Genomic DNA, 15,079 nt, shown 5'->3' with positions numbered 1-15,079 from the left:
ATAACAGTGAGACACAAAAATATTTATAACAGACACGTAAACAGCATCACACATAAAAATGAACAAAGCCATTTAGTACAAACCAGAAATTTCCACTAAGCCTTATGGACTAAGTGGCAAATTGAATAGTGCTGAAGGTACTCAGCAAACAACTAAGAATTACTGCTCTGAAACTGAAATTAATGTAGGTCAATTAAGGGGACTGAAAAAGTGACTGTGAACCCACTTTGGAGACATTTTACTCTGCTTCCATAACAGCTTATTCCTGCAAAGCCAAAACTTCTCAATGTCAGGGCTTTATCAGGAGGATAGGTAGGAAGGTGGGATTTCATTTCAGACTAACTCTTTCCCAAATTATTAAAGAGTTGATCTTTTCCACCTTGCTAAAAGTGATTTTATCACTATCACAGCTCAAGACACCGTTCTTTCCTCCTCCTCAGCCTCCGAGCAGCACACGAACCTCCAGCTCTCCACCCGCCCAGAACGAAAGCCGCTGGAGAGAGGCAGAAAGGGATGTCCTGGTGTTCTCCCTTTCTTCGCATGCACTTTCCCAAGAGAGACGCTGGATGTGATGAGGAGAGGCAAACCACGTCAGGAGACCTTCTGAGTCAAAACCTGTAAGTGCAATGATTTTTTTCCCCCCTTCCAGCATATGGAGGAAAATAAACCCTGCAAATAGGAGGCACAGGACCCAAACCGAAACTCAGGCGGGTAAAAACCCGTGACCTCAGCTGCCCTTCCGCCTGGCCAGCGGAGGACCTCTCCACCCAAGCTCACCGAGCTGAAGCGGGTCTTGTCGTGACTAGGTGGAAACCTGAGCTGGGGACTAACCTTCAACAGGCAGCCGGCTTTGCCCACCGCAGCCGGCTCGCGGCGTCCCTGCAGCTCCACTTCCATTTTCTCCCGACCTCTCGCGGAAGACCAAGTCCTGGCGGACAGAGCCGGGCTGCCGCCGCCGGCGCCACCGCCCGGGGGGCGCGGGGCCGCGGGACGCACATGGTCCCGCTTCGCGGCGCGGCTCCTGCGGCGCTCCGGGCGCGTCTGCTCCGCGGGGGCGCGGCGGCAGGGTCGGGCCCCCCGCCGCGCCGCGCCGCAGCCCGGCCCGTGCTCCAGGGCGGCCGGCAGCGCCGTGCCCGCGGGGGCCGCAGCCCCCCGGCGGGGTGTCCCTCCCCCCCCCCCCGGCTCCCCCGCGGCGCCGCTGCCCCGACTCACCCGAGGTCAGCTGCATCCAGGCGCAGATCTTGTAGACGGTGGCTGTGTTGCAGAAGAAGAAGAGGATGAAGCAGACGATGCAGGCGATGATGAGCATCATCGAGAGCCCGATGAAGAAGGAGGCAGCCTTGAAGGCTCCCGAGGGCAGGCTGGAGAAGTCCGTGAAGCTGCCCCGGCAGGTGAGTTCCCGGCTGAAGCCGTTGCCGATGCAGTAGTGGAAGAGCCCGAAGTAGCCCGCCTGCGGCGTGTCCACGCCGTCCCCGATCCAGTAGGGCTGGATGAAGCACACCACGTTGACGATGGCGAAGCAGATGGTGAAGATGGCCCAGAGCACGCCGATGGCCCGCGAGTTCCGCACGTAGTTGGTGTGGTAGATCTTGGCCGCCTCCTGAGCCGGGAGCATCCCCGCTGCTGCCGCTCCCGCCGAGCCCGCTCCCGCCGCCGTCCCTGCAGCCGCTCCGGGCATCCTCGCCGAGAGGATCCCCCTCCCCTTCCTCCTCCTCCGCCTCCTCCTCCTCCTCCTCCCGCTCGCGCCGCTCGACGCGCCGCCGCTGCGTGCGAGAGCCCCGCGCCCCTCCGCCGGGCTTCAGCGGCTCCGCGGCAGCAGCAGCACCAACATGGCCCGCCGCCGCCGCCGCCGCCTATCGGGGCTCAGCGCTGCCGGCCGCCGCGCACCGCCCGCCCCGCAGCCCGCCCTCCCGCCGCCGCCGCCGCGCCGCGCCGGGCGCCACCCGCCACCGCGCCCGCCGCCGGCCCTCCGGCGCCGCCGCCGCCGCTGCGCAACGGGAGGGGGCGGCCTGCGGGGCGGGGGGCGAAGGGGCCGCTGGCGCCCTCGGCCCGGGGGGGCGGCGGAGGGCGGGAAGGGGCAGCGGGGACGGCGGGGGGTCGCGGGGGCAGTGGGGACGGCACGGGCCGGGGCCGGGCATGGGGTGCTGCGGGGCTTGGGGCAGGGTGGGCACAGGTCCCTCACCGCCTCCCCAAGGCCCTCACCCCACAGGCCCTTTGCCGTCACCCCAAGGCCCTCACCCCACAAGTCCCTCACCACCTTCCCAAGACTGTCACCCCACAGGTCCCTCACCGCCTCCCCAAGGCGCTCACCCCACAGGCCCCTTGCCGTCACCCCAAGGCCCTCACCCCACAAGTCCCTCACCACCTCCCCAAGGCCCTCACCCCACAGGTCCCTCACCGCCTCCCCAAGGCCCTCACCCCACAAGTCCCTCACCACCTTCCCAAGACTGTCACCCCACAGGTCCCTCACCGCCTCCCCAAGGCGCTCACCCCACAGGCCCCTTGCCGTCACCCCAAGGCCCTCACCCCACAAGTCCCTCATCAGCTCCCCAAGGCGCTCACCCCACAGGTCCCTCACCACCTCCCCAAGGCGCTCACCCCACAGGTCCCTCACCACCTCCCCAAGGCGCTCACCCCACAGGCCCCTTGCCGTCACCCCAAGGCCCTCACCCCACAAGTCCCTCATCAGCTCCCCAAGGCCCTCACCCTGCAGTCCCCTCACCACCTCCCCAAGACCGTCACCCCACAGGCCCCACGCCACCACCCTAAGGCCCTCACCCCCCAGTCCTTTCACCACCACCCCAAGACCCTCACCCCGCAGTCCCTTCACCGCCACCCCCAGAGCTGCCATTGCGCTGGCCTGGCTGGCCCCACTGTAGCCTTGCCTCCCCCCCACTGTGTGATTTGTTCCCCAGCAGGTTCACGGGTGTGCTCCCGGTCCCTCAGCCAGCGCTGCGCACAGTCCTGTCTGTGACGGTGGTGGCGGGATCATGGTAGTTTGCCAGGGTCGCTTCCCAAGCTGGGGCAACGGCTACCTGGTTAAGCTGCTTTGCATTGCTTGTTGCCCTAGGAGACATATTAAGGCAAAAGATTTAACAGTTTAAAACCTGTTTTTAAAACCTGTGTTAGCTGTTCCTTTACAAAACATCAGTATATATTCAGCTGTGGACCAATAACTTCTAAATTCGCTGTGGCCAGCAGCCTCCTGCACTGGTACAGGTGGAGCCAGGAGATACTTGTCTCCTGCCTAAATCAAACCTTTGTCAGGGTAAGATAAAGCTAAAAACAGTTAATCTTGTCTTGGGGCTGGGAAATGTAGGTAAACGTTTGGGATTCTTTCTCACCTAATTTTTATAAAAAGAGATGGCAGCGGTGGTTTTCTGGAGGAGACCGTGGTTGTGAGGACAAGGTAAGGTTAGAAAGAATTGCCCTAAAACAGTGCTGAAAGTGCTTCTGTTTATGTTGAAGTGGATTAGTGAAGAAGCAGGAGGTAACACCAGTGAAGAAGAGCAGCTCAACTCCAGTCAGGTGACTTTGGTCTGGCACACTTCACATTGAACATTTTGGCATGCAGCAGTAATTAGCATATATTAATGAGCAATTAGCATCTGGTAATAATCATTCATATGTCACTGACACTTGGATTCACGGTCCCCAACCTATGCATTGAGCCTGAGTTAATAATACTAATAATTGATGGTACATATATCTAGCTCTTTGAAGATTGTTCTCTCCTGAGATTGCTTGAAGCCAGAGAGCAAAGGAATGAGTAAGGAAGTTTCTGAGAGCAAAGAAGATAATGCTGTGCTGTTCTAGTCCAGGAGATTTCTTCCCGTCAGTGGGAAATGTTCTGGTTGGCGCCAGTAGAGGGCCACACTAAATTAAATATTAGTGCTGATCAAAGCCTGGGAGAAGATACCTTTGTGGAAATTGATTTCTGTCATTTGTTAAAATTTCTTACCAGCTTGAGACAAAGTTTGATTTCTCAGAGGCTTAGAACTAGCAAAAGTATTGGCTGATTAGAAGAATGTGTGCTACATTTTAAACCTCAGAACTGTCTTCACAGCAGCAGAGAGCTGGTTCCCTGATTTGGGGACCCCTTCTCAGAAGTCTCATTGACATTATTCTGCTGGCAACACACCTAGACAGGAGAAAGGATTTGCTTCTTGTGCTCCTTGTCCTCCATTGCTTCTTGTGGGAAAGTTGGAGGCTTGGGCTTTGGTTGTGCCACCATTCACAAGACCAGGAGAAGGTGTTTGCCGTATGACTGCCATTAAACAAACTCAGCTTGATGGAATAAACACACCAGCCCATCTCTAGTTTTCCAGAACAGATGGACTGGGGAAGCTAGGAAGAGGTAAGGTCTGCCAAAACATTTTCAGGCCCCTGTGCTCCAGTCATGCACAGAGGCAGGGTTTTGAAAGCTGTTACTGAAGGATGGGAGCCCATGGAGAGCAGCATCAGTTACGATGTTACTGCTACAAGCCCTAAAGCACTGCCCTCAGGGAGTTTGATGTGGTGGTGTACATGGCATACAGCACATTGCCTTGCTCTAAAACTGGCAGCCTGAGCTGTGTGGGCCCCAAATAGCAAACTTGCATTGCAAAGTAGATCTAAGCATGCAAACTACAGCTAAAATTCCCTAAGATTCGCCTCATCTTTCTCCTCTTGCTATGTGATCAGACTGCTCATATGCCACCTTCAGAGGGTAATTGAATTTGCTCCAGCTGCAGGAGGAATGATGGTCATTCCCTTTAGTGCTTGTTCTCATTTTCTCCAGGCTGAGGTTAGCTCGGCTGCAGGGCGCCGTGCACGATGTGTCTTTCCTGTGCTCTAAAGAGCCATCAAGTATGAAGATGAAGATAAGAGCCGGACCTAGAAGGCAGGAGAAGGCTGCAACAAACAATTTAGGGATGGAGGTCGGAGTGCAATTTGGGCAAGAAGTTCTGAAAGCTCAAAAATAAGGGGGTTTGGACCAAGTAAGCAGCTTGGGGTTAGTTGGCCTGTGAATGTCCACATGAGAAAGATAGACCCTGGAGTCCAAATGGCGGGAGGAAGAGAGATGGACCTAGAAAGGAGCCAGGAGAGGAGGAGAGGTTCTCTGCAAAAGGAATGGGGCGAGGGAACATGGGTCCACAAATATTGAGAACTGGAGGAGAAGCTTGAGGGAAGAGAGCCAGACTGGGGTAGGAAGGGAAACATGAGAGCCAGTCTGGATAAGAAAGCCATCGGCCTGAAGCAGAGGAAGAAATCAGGATTGTGTTGATAAGCTGAGTAAAAGAGTGTGGGAAAGGAGAGGTGATTGCATGTGTCCAGCAGTGGCCACTTCAGATGTCCTCTCTGGCCTCCAGCTCCTTCTCCAAAAGGGCACAGATTTTGCATAGACCCTAAGTGATATCCACTAGTCCTTCATGGATAAACTTTAGTGCATCTAAAATAGTAAAGTGGTGCTAGATATATGGAAGCATCTTTTCAGATACCTGATTCACTCCAAATCACTCCACTCTCAGAACTTCACTGTTCTTTGGTATCAGAAATTTCTACTAAATTCACTGATAGTATGTCCCATCTCCTTCCAGTGCTGGTCTCAACAGGTATAATAAATTGTAGAAGTAAATCTTTGGTCAATTACTCTGGGATTTTGAACAGCAAAACCCTCTGCTGGATTTGAAAGTTCCTTCCAAAGTAATTAACCCAAGGTACCAATATTCTGTCACATGAAGAAATATCATAGGTATTTTTTTATAAATGACAACTGGAAACATAAACAGAAATACAGAAAAGCTTGATTAAGATTCAAAATCAAAAGTTAGAAAAAGCCTGGATTAAGATTATCTATGCAACCCTAAATCACTTCTTCTGTACTTGTTTATTGTGATACATTCTCTAATTACATAATCATTTACCTTTCTTTTCCACAGGCGTCCTTGCTCATTTGTTTCACAAGACTGGCAGTTGCTACGAAGAGAAGCTGTCCTCTCACAGGCTTGCTTTGCACTGAAGACAGGCTTAGGAATCTTCTCATAGGCTGTTTTGTGATTTTTACCACAATTATATGAGTGCCTTACAGTCTTAGAAAATATCATGTCTGTGTGATAGAAGGATGGTATATTAATTTTATAGAGGGTAATCTGGATAGAGTAGTTCAGGTAAAAGACAGGTACCTCATTTTTCAAAGCAGAGCTCCCAAGGATTTTGGTTGCAGCAGCTCTGCAGATCAGCCTCACTCAGTGGGAGCCATACTGAGTTGTTTTAAGCATCTGACATGGCATCCCACAAAAATTTTTTGACAGAAGCAGAGAGAGTTTCCAGGTCTTCAGGACAGCATTCATCATCTTAATCCTCAGATCATCCTTTCTTTTTAATGACCCTGTCCTACTTTCACTATTTTTTGACCGAGGGAATTAATTGGGTCCTGGCCTTGTGGCTGCCATCTAATTTCATCTAAAAAACGCTGAGTCTTAAACTACTTAAACCAGGCTTTTCACCAAATACATACAACCTCCAACTTTTCCAACAGGTGAAGTAGGATTCCCATCATCCTGATTTTTCCCTACAGCAGACACTGTCTCATGCACCTAATAAGGCAGGATGCTATTGACAGATTAGTATGTGAGCATGCACTATAGAACAAAGGGGATGTAAATCAAGTTGCATGGACAGCTCCTATTTTGGCACATCCTACTGAGTACCTTATTTTACAACCATAATACTATTTTTAAAAATGTTTTCATGTGCATGTGTGGTTATAAAATTGGCAAGTTTAAAGAGAATTATATGATTTTTAAAAGTGCAGTCTGTGACCCAAATTGGCTTGGGGCCATACTATTTCATCATTTTATCTAGCCATAATATGCTCATTTGGTATATGTATAAGCCATCCCACAAAGTAGAGAGGCTACTTGGTTAATATTTCTAATAAACTAGTTACAGCATTTCTCTTTGGAACTAGTCAATTATTTGCTGTGGTGGAGAGCTGCTTTAACGTGTTGTCTGTTTGGAGCGCTTAGGGAAAGGGTGTGTGCTGTGTCAGGCAAACCTCAGGGTACTGATGGTAAGAACAACGCATGAAGGCAGCTGATGGGCCGTGAGTAGCGTTTAGGAAGCGTGGGAAGCAACGGGCAGTTTGGGAAGGGATGCAGATCTTGGATTTCTTTGTTATTCACGTTGGGTGAAAGCAAGCTAATGGGGAGAGGGAGCGAATGGATGGTTGCAGAAGGGTTGGCAAGAGAACCAGAGGGCACATACAGGAAAGAAAGAGCCTTGTGAGGAGGGAATGGGATAGGCGGAAGTTACGTGTTAACGAAAGAAAAGCAATATAGGTGACAATAAATGATCTAGCTTTGGTGGGCTGGACCTCTTAGGGTAACAGTTGAGGGAACTGGGAAAAACTGTGTTAAGCACCAGGGAACGTGCACAGGCACAGCCATGTGTGCCCTTCGCCAGGAGGGAGCCGGCGCTGCTCAGGTTCACGACTCCGCTGCTGGCCCACCCCCTCCAAGCAGTTCCCCCACTCTGGCTCTCTTAAAAAGCAGTAGAAAAACTCTGCCTTAGAGTCTCTTTTTTCGTTTCACAGTCAGGTCTACCTGCCAGGCAGCTCTCCACACCTGCAGCTGCTCGTCGGGGGAGCAGAACTGCCCTGCTTCATGGATACTTTCCTCCCGGCTTTCCGTGACACTGCTCGCCGGCTGTCATGCTCTCCTAGGCAGCATCTATCTACAGCTGGTAATTCCAGTCTGAGCCCACTTAAGCAGCTACCTATAACTATTGCAACAAATACCTATTTATATTTTATCCAGATCTTGTACTTCTCTTTAGCACGGCCGGTGTGGAGTTATGTCTAAAGAACAGACGGATGATTAACGAACTCATCTGATTTGGACTGGTGTAATTCTGTCGGACGAACCCTGGCGGCTGGGGGAGGAGGAGCGTGAGCCTCGGCAGTCCCGAGGCTGCTCCCGCTTGTGCCGGGCCTTGTGTAGCGAGGTGCGGGGCACCCAAAGCTCAGCTCCGGCTGAGCTGAAGCGGGGAGGACGTGCGGCACCAGGCAGGAACTGCTGTGTCATTTCGTTAATGGCTGAGGTAGCCAAAGCATGTTTTGGGCTCGCTTACAGCTCAAGTGAGCGCCAGCGCTGTCAGCATCTGAAAACGCGTGCTGGTCCGCATCATTTTTTTCTCCTTGCCCCACACTATCAGTGGTGCAGACTCGGCTGCAAATGGCAGTGGGCTGTTTACAGAAACCAGCAGTGCTTCCCTTTAAACCGGAGAGCAGTAAACTCTGCGCCCGAACAACACCATACGGGTGTGAGAGACAGGGGCCCCAGCGCGCGCCGGCCCGTCGCCATGGCAACCCAGAGCCTCTCCGCTGATGAGCTCTTGCTGTCGATCAAAAAGCATTAACTTTTACATTATGTCTTTTTATTATAGTTTCTGCACGTTTTGGCTTCCTCCTCCCAGGGGCTAGGCTGCGCTGGTGAAACGTCCCTTCTCAGGGAGCGGGAAATGGCATTTCTTTCCATTTCTGCAGTGTTTACAGCTGTGGGAGACACAGCAGAGCCATGGTGAGGATCCCTGCTGTCCGGGGCAGGCGAACGGCTCTTGTCCTCACGGTGTCAGTCGGGAACAGCCCAGTATAGGTCTACCTTAAAATTCAGAGAGCAAGTAAATTAGAAGATTTGCCCCACTAGTGTTGAATTTCATCTGGCTCTTGCTGGCGATAACGGAGAAGGAGGCTGATGGGACACCATGAAATCCCAGCAGCACAGAGGGAAGCGTGGCCAGGCCGTGCCAGAGCTGCCTCCAAGCACACCCCAAAGAGCGGGCATACCGAGTGCAATCACAGGGAAAAAGCCACATACCCCCAAGTCTGCCCCTAACCAAAGCAGCGAGCTGCAAAAGGAAGAGGTCCACCTGGGCTGACAAAGAGGGGGCTGGCAGGAGAGCGGTTGTCAGGCAGGGAGCAAGGACTGAAGCCAAGGGGAAAGGATGTGAGAAATATCTGCGTTGTATGTGGAAGCAAAGATTGAAAGGACAGAAAGATCCCATCTGCTTTTAAAGGAAAGAGAAAAAAGTGGGGAAGGGTTTGTGTAAGAGGGTTCCTTGTGACAGAAGAAGATTGGACTTCAGGACCAAGAAGAGGTTCAGTTCAAGATCGCTGTGAAAAAGTGGGATGAACAGTGGCTGTTGCAGGGGAAAACAGATGGAAGTACAAACTAGGATGATGAAGTAAATATGGGGAAAGTGGGACCATAAATAGTCTTGAGATCCAGGGTGAATAAGAAAAGATCTTTATACTCTCTGACACACAAGTCAGCTGAGACCTCCTTCAGCTTCCGTGTTGCAACGTACGTAAGGGAGTTGGAGAGCTCTGAATCACACTGGCTAAAATAAAACATTTTACAGGCCACTCAGGAGCTTGGGATCTAACCTTTCCCATCCCTGCCCACCAAGAAATGCTTCCTCTCTGGGCCTGCTAAGCCATCTTCTGACGCCAAAGGTGCCCTGCATGGCACCCGGCAGTGCCCGCTAGCTTGAGCATCTCTGAATCCGTCAGCTCAGCCCCAGCCCCAGCCCTACAGCGCAATGCTCTGCTCTGCTGATATAGCCAGCTTGCCTGTGCTGCTAATCAACCCAGACAAGGCTGTGCTTGGGTGGCTGGCTGCCTTGAGCTGTTTAGACACACCATCAGAGACTCCTCCTGAAATGATGGAAATTTTGCCTGTCTTGCTAAGGCAGCTGTTTGCCAGAGGGTCAGTAGACTCAGTACTAAAGGCATTGTGAAATATCATGCTGCAGGCTATATATTGTACAACTGCAAAGATAGATGCACGGTTAAGGCTGGTGTCTAGACATGTCTTTCATGTAATAAAAGTTTAGTTAAGATGTGTATCCTAGACTGGAATTCACATGGAGAAGGACTTACATTTCTCTGGCCAGCCTCATTTAAGATAAGGATGTAAACTCTTCCGCCAACAAGACACATTTTAGCTTTTCCTTCCACACCCTCAAGCATCATGTAGGTGGCCACAACTTTCATACCATTTGAATAAAGACTATATGATGCTAAACATAACATGAAGGAAACTTGCAAAAATTCCACGTTCCTGTACTGAAGTACCCACCCAGCCCTTAGCAAGGTAATATCACTGCAATCAAGATGTAGTTTATGATAATCTCAGGTAGTTGTTTTAAAGGTAGAGAAGAATGACTACAATTATTTTAGCTTACACTGGAAGACAAAAACATTTTTTAACTAGATTAACATTCTAATCCAATTAAAGATATATATTACATGTATTTCAGAATATTTCTTCCTGAGAGGTTAAACAACAGATCAGTCAGGATGTAGCAAGAGAAGGACCTTCTGATTTCCAGATTTTAAAATCCAGGAGTTGGCCGGTTACTTTACCCTAGTGACAAGCCAATTAGGATGCTGCATAGAGTTTCTGCTTGTTTCTAATTTTAGAACTATACAACAGTGAGGCAAAAGTAGGTGATATAATCTCCTCTGGCATTGATCTGCTACAGTCATACTACTCCTGCAATCTAATATGTTTTCAGGAAAAGCAAGAATATTACCACTCTTCTAACGCAGGTATTAGGGACAGCGCAGACCTTTCTAATAACTGGGCCTGATCAATACTCAGAGAGAAGAACCTGCCAGGGAAGTTTGGGAGCTGCAGAAAGGGATTTTGACACTGCACAAGATGATGTTCTAGCCCAAAGTGAGCCATCACCCTGGCATTGCACAACACAATACAACTAAGTCTTACTGTGTTTCCAGGTGCATTTAGAGTAAAATGTTTAAAGCTACCTAACTGACCTGATGGTGATGTGGTACCCTGACCAGATCGCAGAAGGAGATTAAATGGAGAAAGCATGAGATTTCTCTCTTAGAGTGTATCCCTATGGCATAATGCAGTGCCATTTAGGGATATCACAGCTACCGGAAGCAGTACAGTCATATTAGCAAGGTGCTAATGTGCTTAATTAGTCTTGATGACAAGTAGCTTATACTAACCTGGGCAGAGCATCATGCTTATATACTTAACTGCGTAAGTCTCCAGAGTCCTTGCAGCTCCCTCTTAGGTTAATGTAATCTAAAGATTTAATAAGCATATAACCTATTTCATTGTTGAAGTTGTTAATAAAAATATTGACTAATACCAAATGCAAGGCAGACTCTTGTGGAACTGTTAATGATACACACTTTCAGGACCTCAGTGAGCTACGAGTAACTACTCTTTTAAGTGTTCCTTGCCAGCTACCTTTGCATTCCCCTTCCAGCAGCTTCACCTTAACCCCATTTCCTCAGCAGGGTATGAAAATGCTACATGCGAGAGTATTACAAGCCTTAGAAGAGTCAAGATACAAGATGCCTATTTCTTTATTCGCAAGGCCTGTTATCCTGTAATGGAAGAAATTAAATTTGACAAGATCGTTCCCTGATAAACCCATGTTAGGTGTTACTCATCCCTGTTTTATCTTCCATGTATTCATAAAAAAGACTGTTTATTCCCATATGTTCCTGGGAATTAAAGTTTGGCAGACTGATCCGTAACTCCTTCAGTTCTATTCTCCTTGCTCATACTCCTCCATCATCCTTGTCTAAACATAGACACAGTGTTCGTCTTTTTCTAATCTTTCTAATCTTCTACAACTTCTCTCATCCCGTGGATACAAAGATATTGCCTCAGCTTGTTTTCCAAACAATTTACAATTCCCTCAGTAATTTCCATGGATTCAGCTGATTGGAAAACATGTCTAAATGGTCTGAAACCTACTCCTGTTCCATGTCTGGATTTTTACCTCTTCATAATGATGCTAATGGTGTTAACTGTGTGATCAAATTTGACATTCATGGTGAAGCAAAAAAGCCACTACAAATTTCAGTCATGGTGTCATCTGTTATAATTTTTCCCTCTCCACTGAGAAGTAAAACAACACCTTCTGTAGTCCCTTGGTCTTTCTCCTACTGCTAACAGACTTGAGGAGTGTCTCCCTGTTTTTAGCTTCAGGCTGTTATTTGAATAAATATTTACTTCACGTGTACTGCTGAAATAATCTTTGGCTCAAAAATGTCTCTAAACTAATTTTTCATCTTAATGGTGGCACTGAGGTAAAGAGCTGTTGAGTGCAGCCAACATTTTAACAGCTTTGAAAAAAAAGTATGAAGATTTTCACAGCGGGAAATTGGCAGTGTTACCCACTCTTTGAATAAAATAAGCATACATAAAATAGTGGGGGAAATATATGCAGAGAGCCAGTAAAATAAAGAGGCTAATGAAACCAATTAGCAATAAACAACAGGAGTTTACGCAGGGTAAGTTTTGCCAAGTATACTTTTTTCCAGTTAAAAGGTAATACGAGAGAAGGGCGATAGCATTCTGATTTCATTAAAGAATGTGATATTGTGTTTTGTAATATCTTGTCCAAAATATTCCAAGTGGCTTGGATGGAGTCATTACCATGTGCACTGAAAAGCTTTTGAAAGGCAATAATAATGATCAAAACCCAATATTTAACCATGCTGGAGCAATATTTAGTCACATACACAATGGATCCTTGTTAGATCCAATCTTATTTAATAGCTTCATTATCTGAAAGAGGCAATAAACATCATGTTAATGAAACTTACAGATGAAGCTAACTAGTTATAATCACCACTAACAGTGGGAAAAAACAGGAAATTTGTGTGAACGAAAGTATAAGCAGAAGATATCATCTGGGAAAAAGCACAAGTTACTATATTTGGCAAAAATAACAGTCTCTGTAAAGGAGAGAAAACTGTGGAAAGTGGTATGCTGGAAGAGAGACACTTATTTACAGTGAATAGAGCCGTGAGAATAATTGATTTTTCTGTTTGGTGGTCAAACTGAAAATGGATTAGGGAAAAATTATATCCAATCAGGTACATTATTACCTTTTCACATATTTTTACCATTTATTAACACTAAACTTAGGTCAATTTTAAAATGAAGCACTATTATATAACAAAAACAAGGCTATTTCACTTTGAAAATGTTGAAACAACATTTCTGTTTTTTTTTTCCTTTCTAGAGCTATTTTCAAAATGATGAAATGTGTGAGTTGAATTTTAGTTCATAATGTGGTTTTTTTGACAAACGAATATAATAGACTCTTTCACAAAACACAGGTCATAAAAACTCACCCAGGCCTTCCTGCATCCACACCAAAAACTTGTGCTTAGTCTCCAGGGCACATGTTTAGAAGAACACCTGACAGCTTGAGGGCTCAAAGTGTGGAGGTACAAACCCCAGGAGTCACCGGGCTCCAGAGCGCCCACTTCACCCCCTGCGCTGGGCTGACTCCTCACCAGCCGGCAGGGATGAGAAGCTGGGACAAAGCGGTCGAGGGCCACCAGCGTCCAGCCACCCTTTGCCAGTGAGCGGCGCGGTTTGCAGCAGCAGGGACACGCGGGCATCTCTCTGTGCACCGCGGGCAGGTGCCGGAGCTGGTGCTTGCTCCCAGCCCGCAGCTCACGGGAACCTCTGCCCCTGCTGCTGCCCAAAGGCAACGCCAGGACTGAGGACATGGGCAGGGCTGGTGGCCTGCGATCCTTCAGGCTTTGGCTGTTTCAAATACTGTAACTCATAAATGAAAACAATCATGAGTAAAAAACACGGTGGTAATTTCCTTCGCAGTATTCCTTGCTGTGCCTGGCCTGAGGGCCCCAGAGCTAAGGGCAGTAACAGTCTGTGGCAAAACCCCAAACTAGATTTAGAACATCCTACAATGGCAACAGCTTCAGCAATTCATTTCATTCACTGCTTTTTTTGCCTAGATTCCCCTTCTAGATATTGGATTTCGTTATACCTTTGTCTAATAGATAAAAGAACTGTAATGTATCAGATATCATCTTCTTCCCAGCTACGTACCTGAAGACTTTGATCAAGTTACTTCTTACCCTTTCAAAAAGCCAAGCAGCCCGAGCTCCCTAATCGCTGCAGTGTGCAGCTCCCAGATTTTGGATTACTGCTCTGTCTCATTTCTGAGCCTTTGCCAATGTATCAATAATCTTTTGACTTTTGGGACAGAAGAAACGTTTGGGCTGGCCCACAGCAATATTAATTAGGAAATACGGAATGAATGACAGAAAAAGTTAAACATCTGGCTCAGGATCACTCAGTTATTTGTTAACACAGCGGATGTTATCTGACCTGCTCAGGCAAAGAATTACATTTTCAGTGAGGCTAAAGTTTTCTTACCTGCAGATCCAGCCTTGCAGTGGCAGTGTTCCCACGAGTGCTTATCTTCAGCTGATTCATCTATCGTAACCCATGAATATTTTCAGTCCTGTTTTTCCTAGTGCAGTGCCCTAGTCTTCACTGGCAGAATGCATTTGGTGTTTACAGGTATGTTACCTTAGCCTGACTCTGTTAAAACAAGTCATGTAAAATCCTGTCTCTGTCGAAGTCAGTGAGAGCCTTGTCATTGGCTGCAGTGGGATTATATTTTTGTCTGCAGTATGTGTTCAGTTGATAAAGTGATCCTGGATCACACTGTGTAGGTAAGTGCTCATCATGATTTACCCTTCTGCTAGTGTGTGAAATTTTTGCAGACTTAATCAGCCAGTTCCTATTTAATGTTAGAAAATAAAAATATTGAACAGCACAGGGCCAGGAACTCATCACTACAAAGCTTTTCAGAAATGCCCTTTTCCATTAAGCATTCTCTTTAAGAAATACCCATAAAACATATCAGTTATTTTTTAATTCACTTAGTATTTGCAATATTGATATTGGATAATGTTAATTTTTAAATTGGAATGATGCACAAGAGGAGGTTAAATGCTGTGTGGAATTCCCGCTATGACACGCTAATCTGACAAAGACCCATTTTCCGTTATTTTGCTAGGAATCACTGTAACTTTGGCTGACCTACAACTAGCTGGTCATCCATTTACCCCGATTAAAAAATGGAACAGCAGTTTCAAACAGCATTTCCATTTTTCTGAGATCTATAAAGAAAAATTAACATCAGTGGTCTGCAGAGTGTGATGCTTTCAACACGAGCTCAGTAACCTCAAGACTGTTGGGAAAGCTTTGTAAAAAGTATA

The 15,079-nt window shown here is 47.8% G+C and overlaps 1 protein-coding gene across 3 annotated transcripts in view; it reads right to left on the bottom strand.

Annotated features, from left to right (window-relative positions):
• The window catches only part of LHFPL3 (LHFPL tetraspan subfamily member 3), a 271,087-nt gene extending 269,392 nt beyond the window's left edge, over positions 1 to 1,695 (bottom strand). For all 3 annotated transcript variants that reach the window (XM_064505473.1, XM_064505477.1, XM_064505472.1), the window contains exon 1: positions 1,213 to 1,695. In XM_064505473.1, coding sequence (XP_064361543.1) covers positions 1,213 to 1,678 — 466 coding nt within the window. In that variant the 5' untranslated portion in view covers positions 1,679 to 1,695. The remainder of the gene's footprint in view (positions 1 to 1,212) is intronic.
• Positions 1,696 to 15,079: the final 13,384 nt, after the last annotated feature.

Source organism: Dromaius novaehollandiae, chromosome 1 (assembly GCF_036370855.1).
Source record: "Dromaius novaehollandiae isolate bDroNov1 chromosome 1, bDroNov1.hap1, whole genome shotgun sequence".
NCBI classification, from domain to species: Eukaryota; Metazoa; Chordata; class Aves; order Casuariiformes; family Dromaiidae; genus Dromaius; species Dromaius novaehollandiae.
The sequence above is the reverse complement of the archived record's forward strand: the minus strand, read 5'-3'. Positions and strand labels throughout refer to the sequence as shown.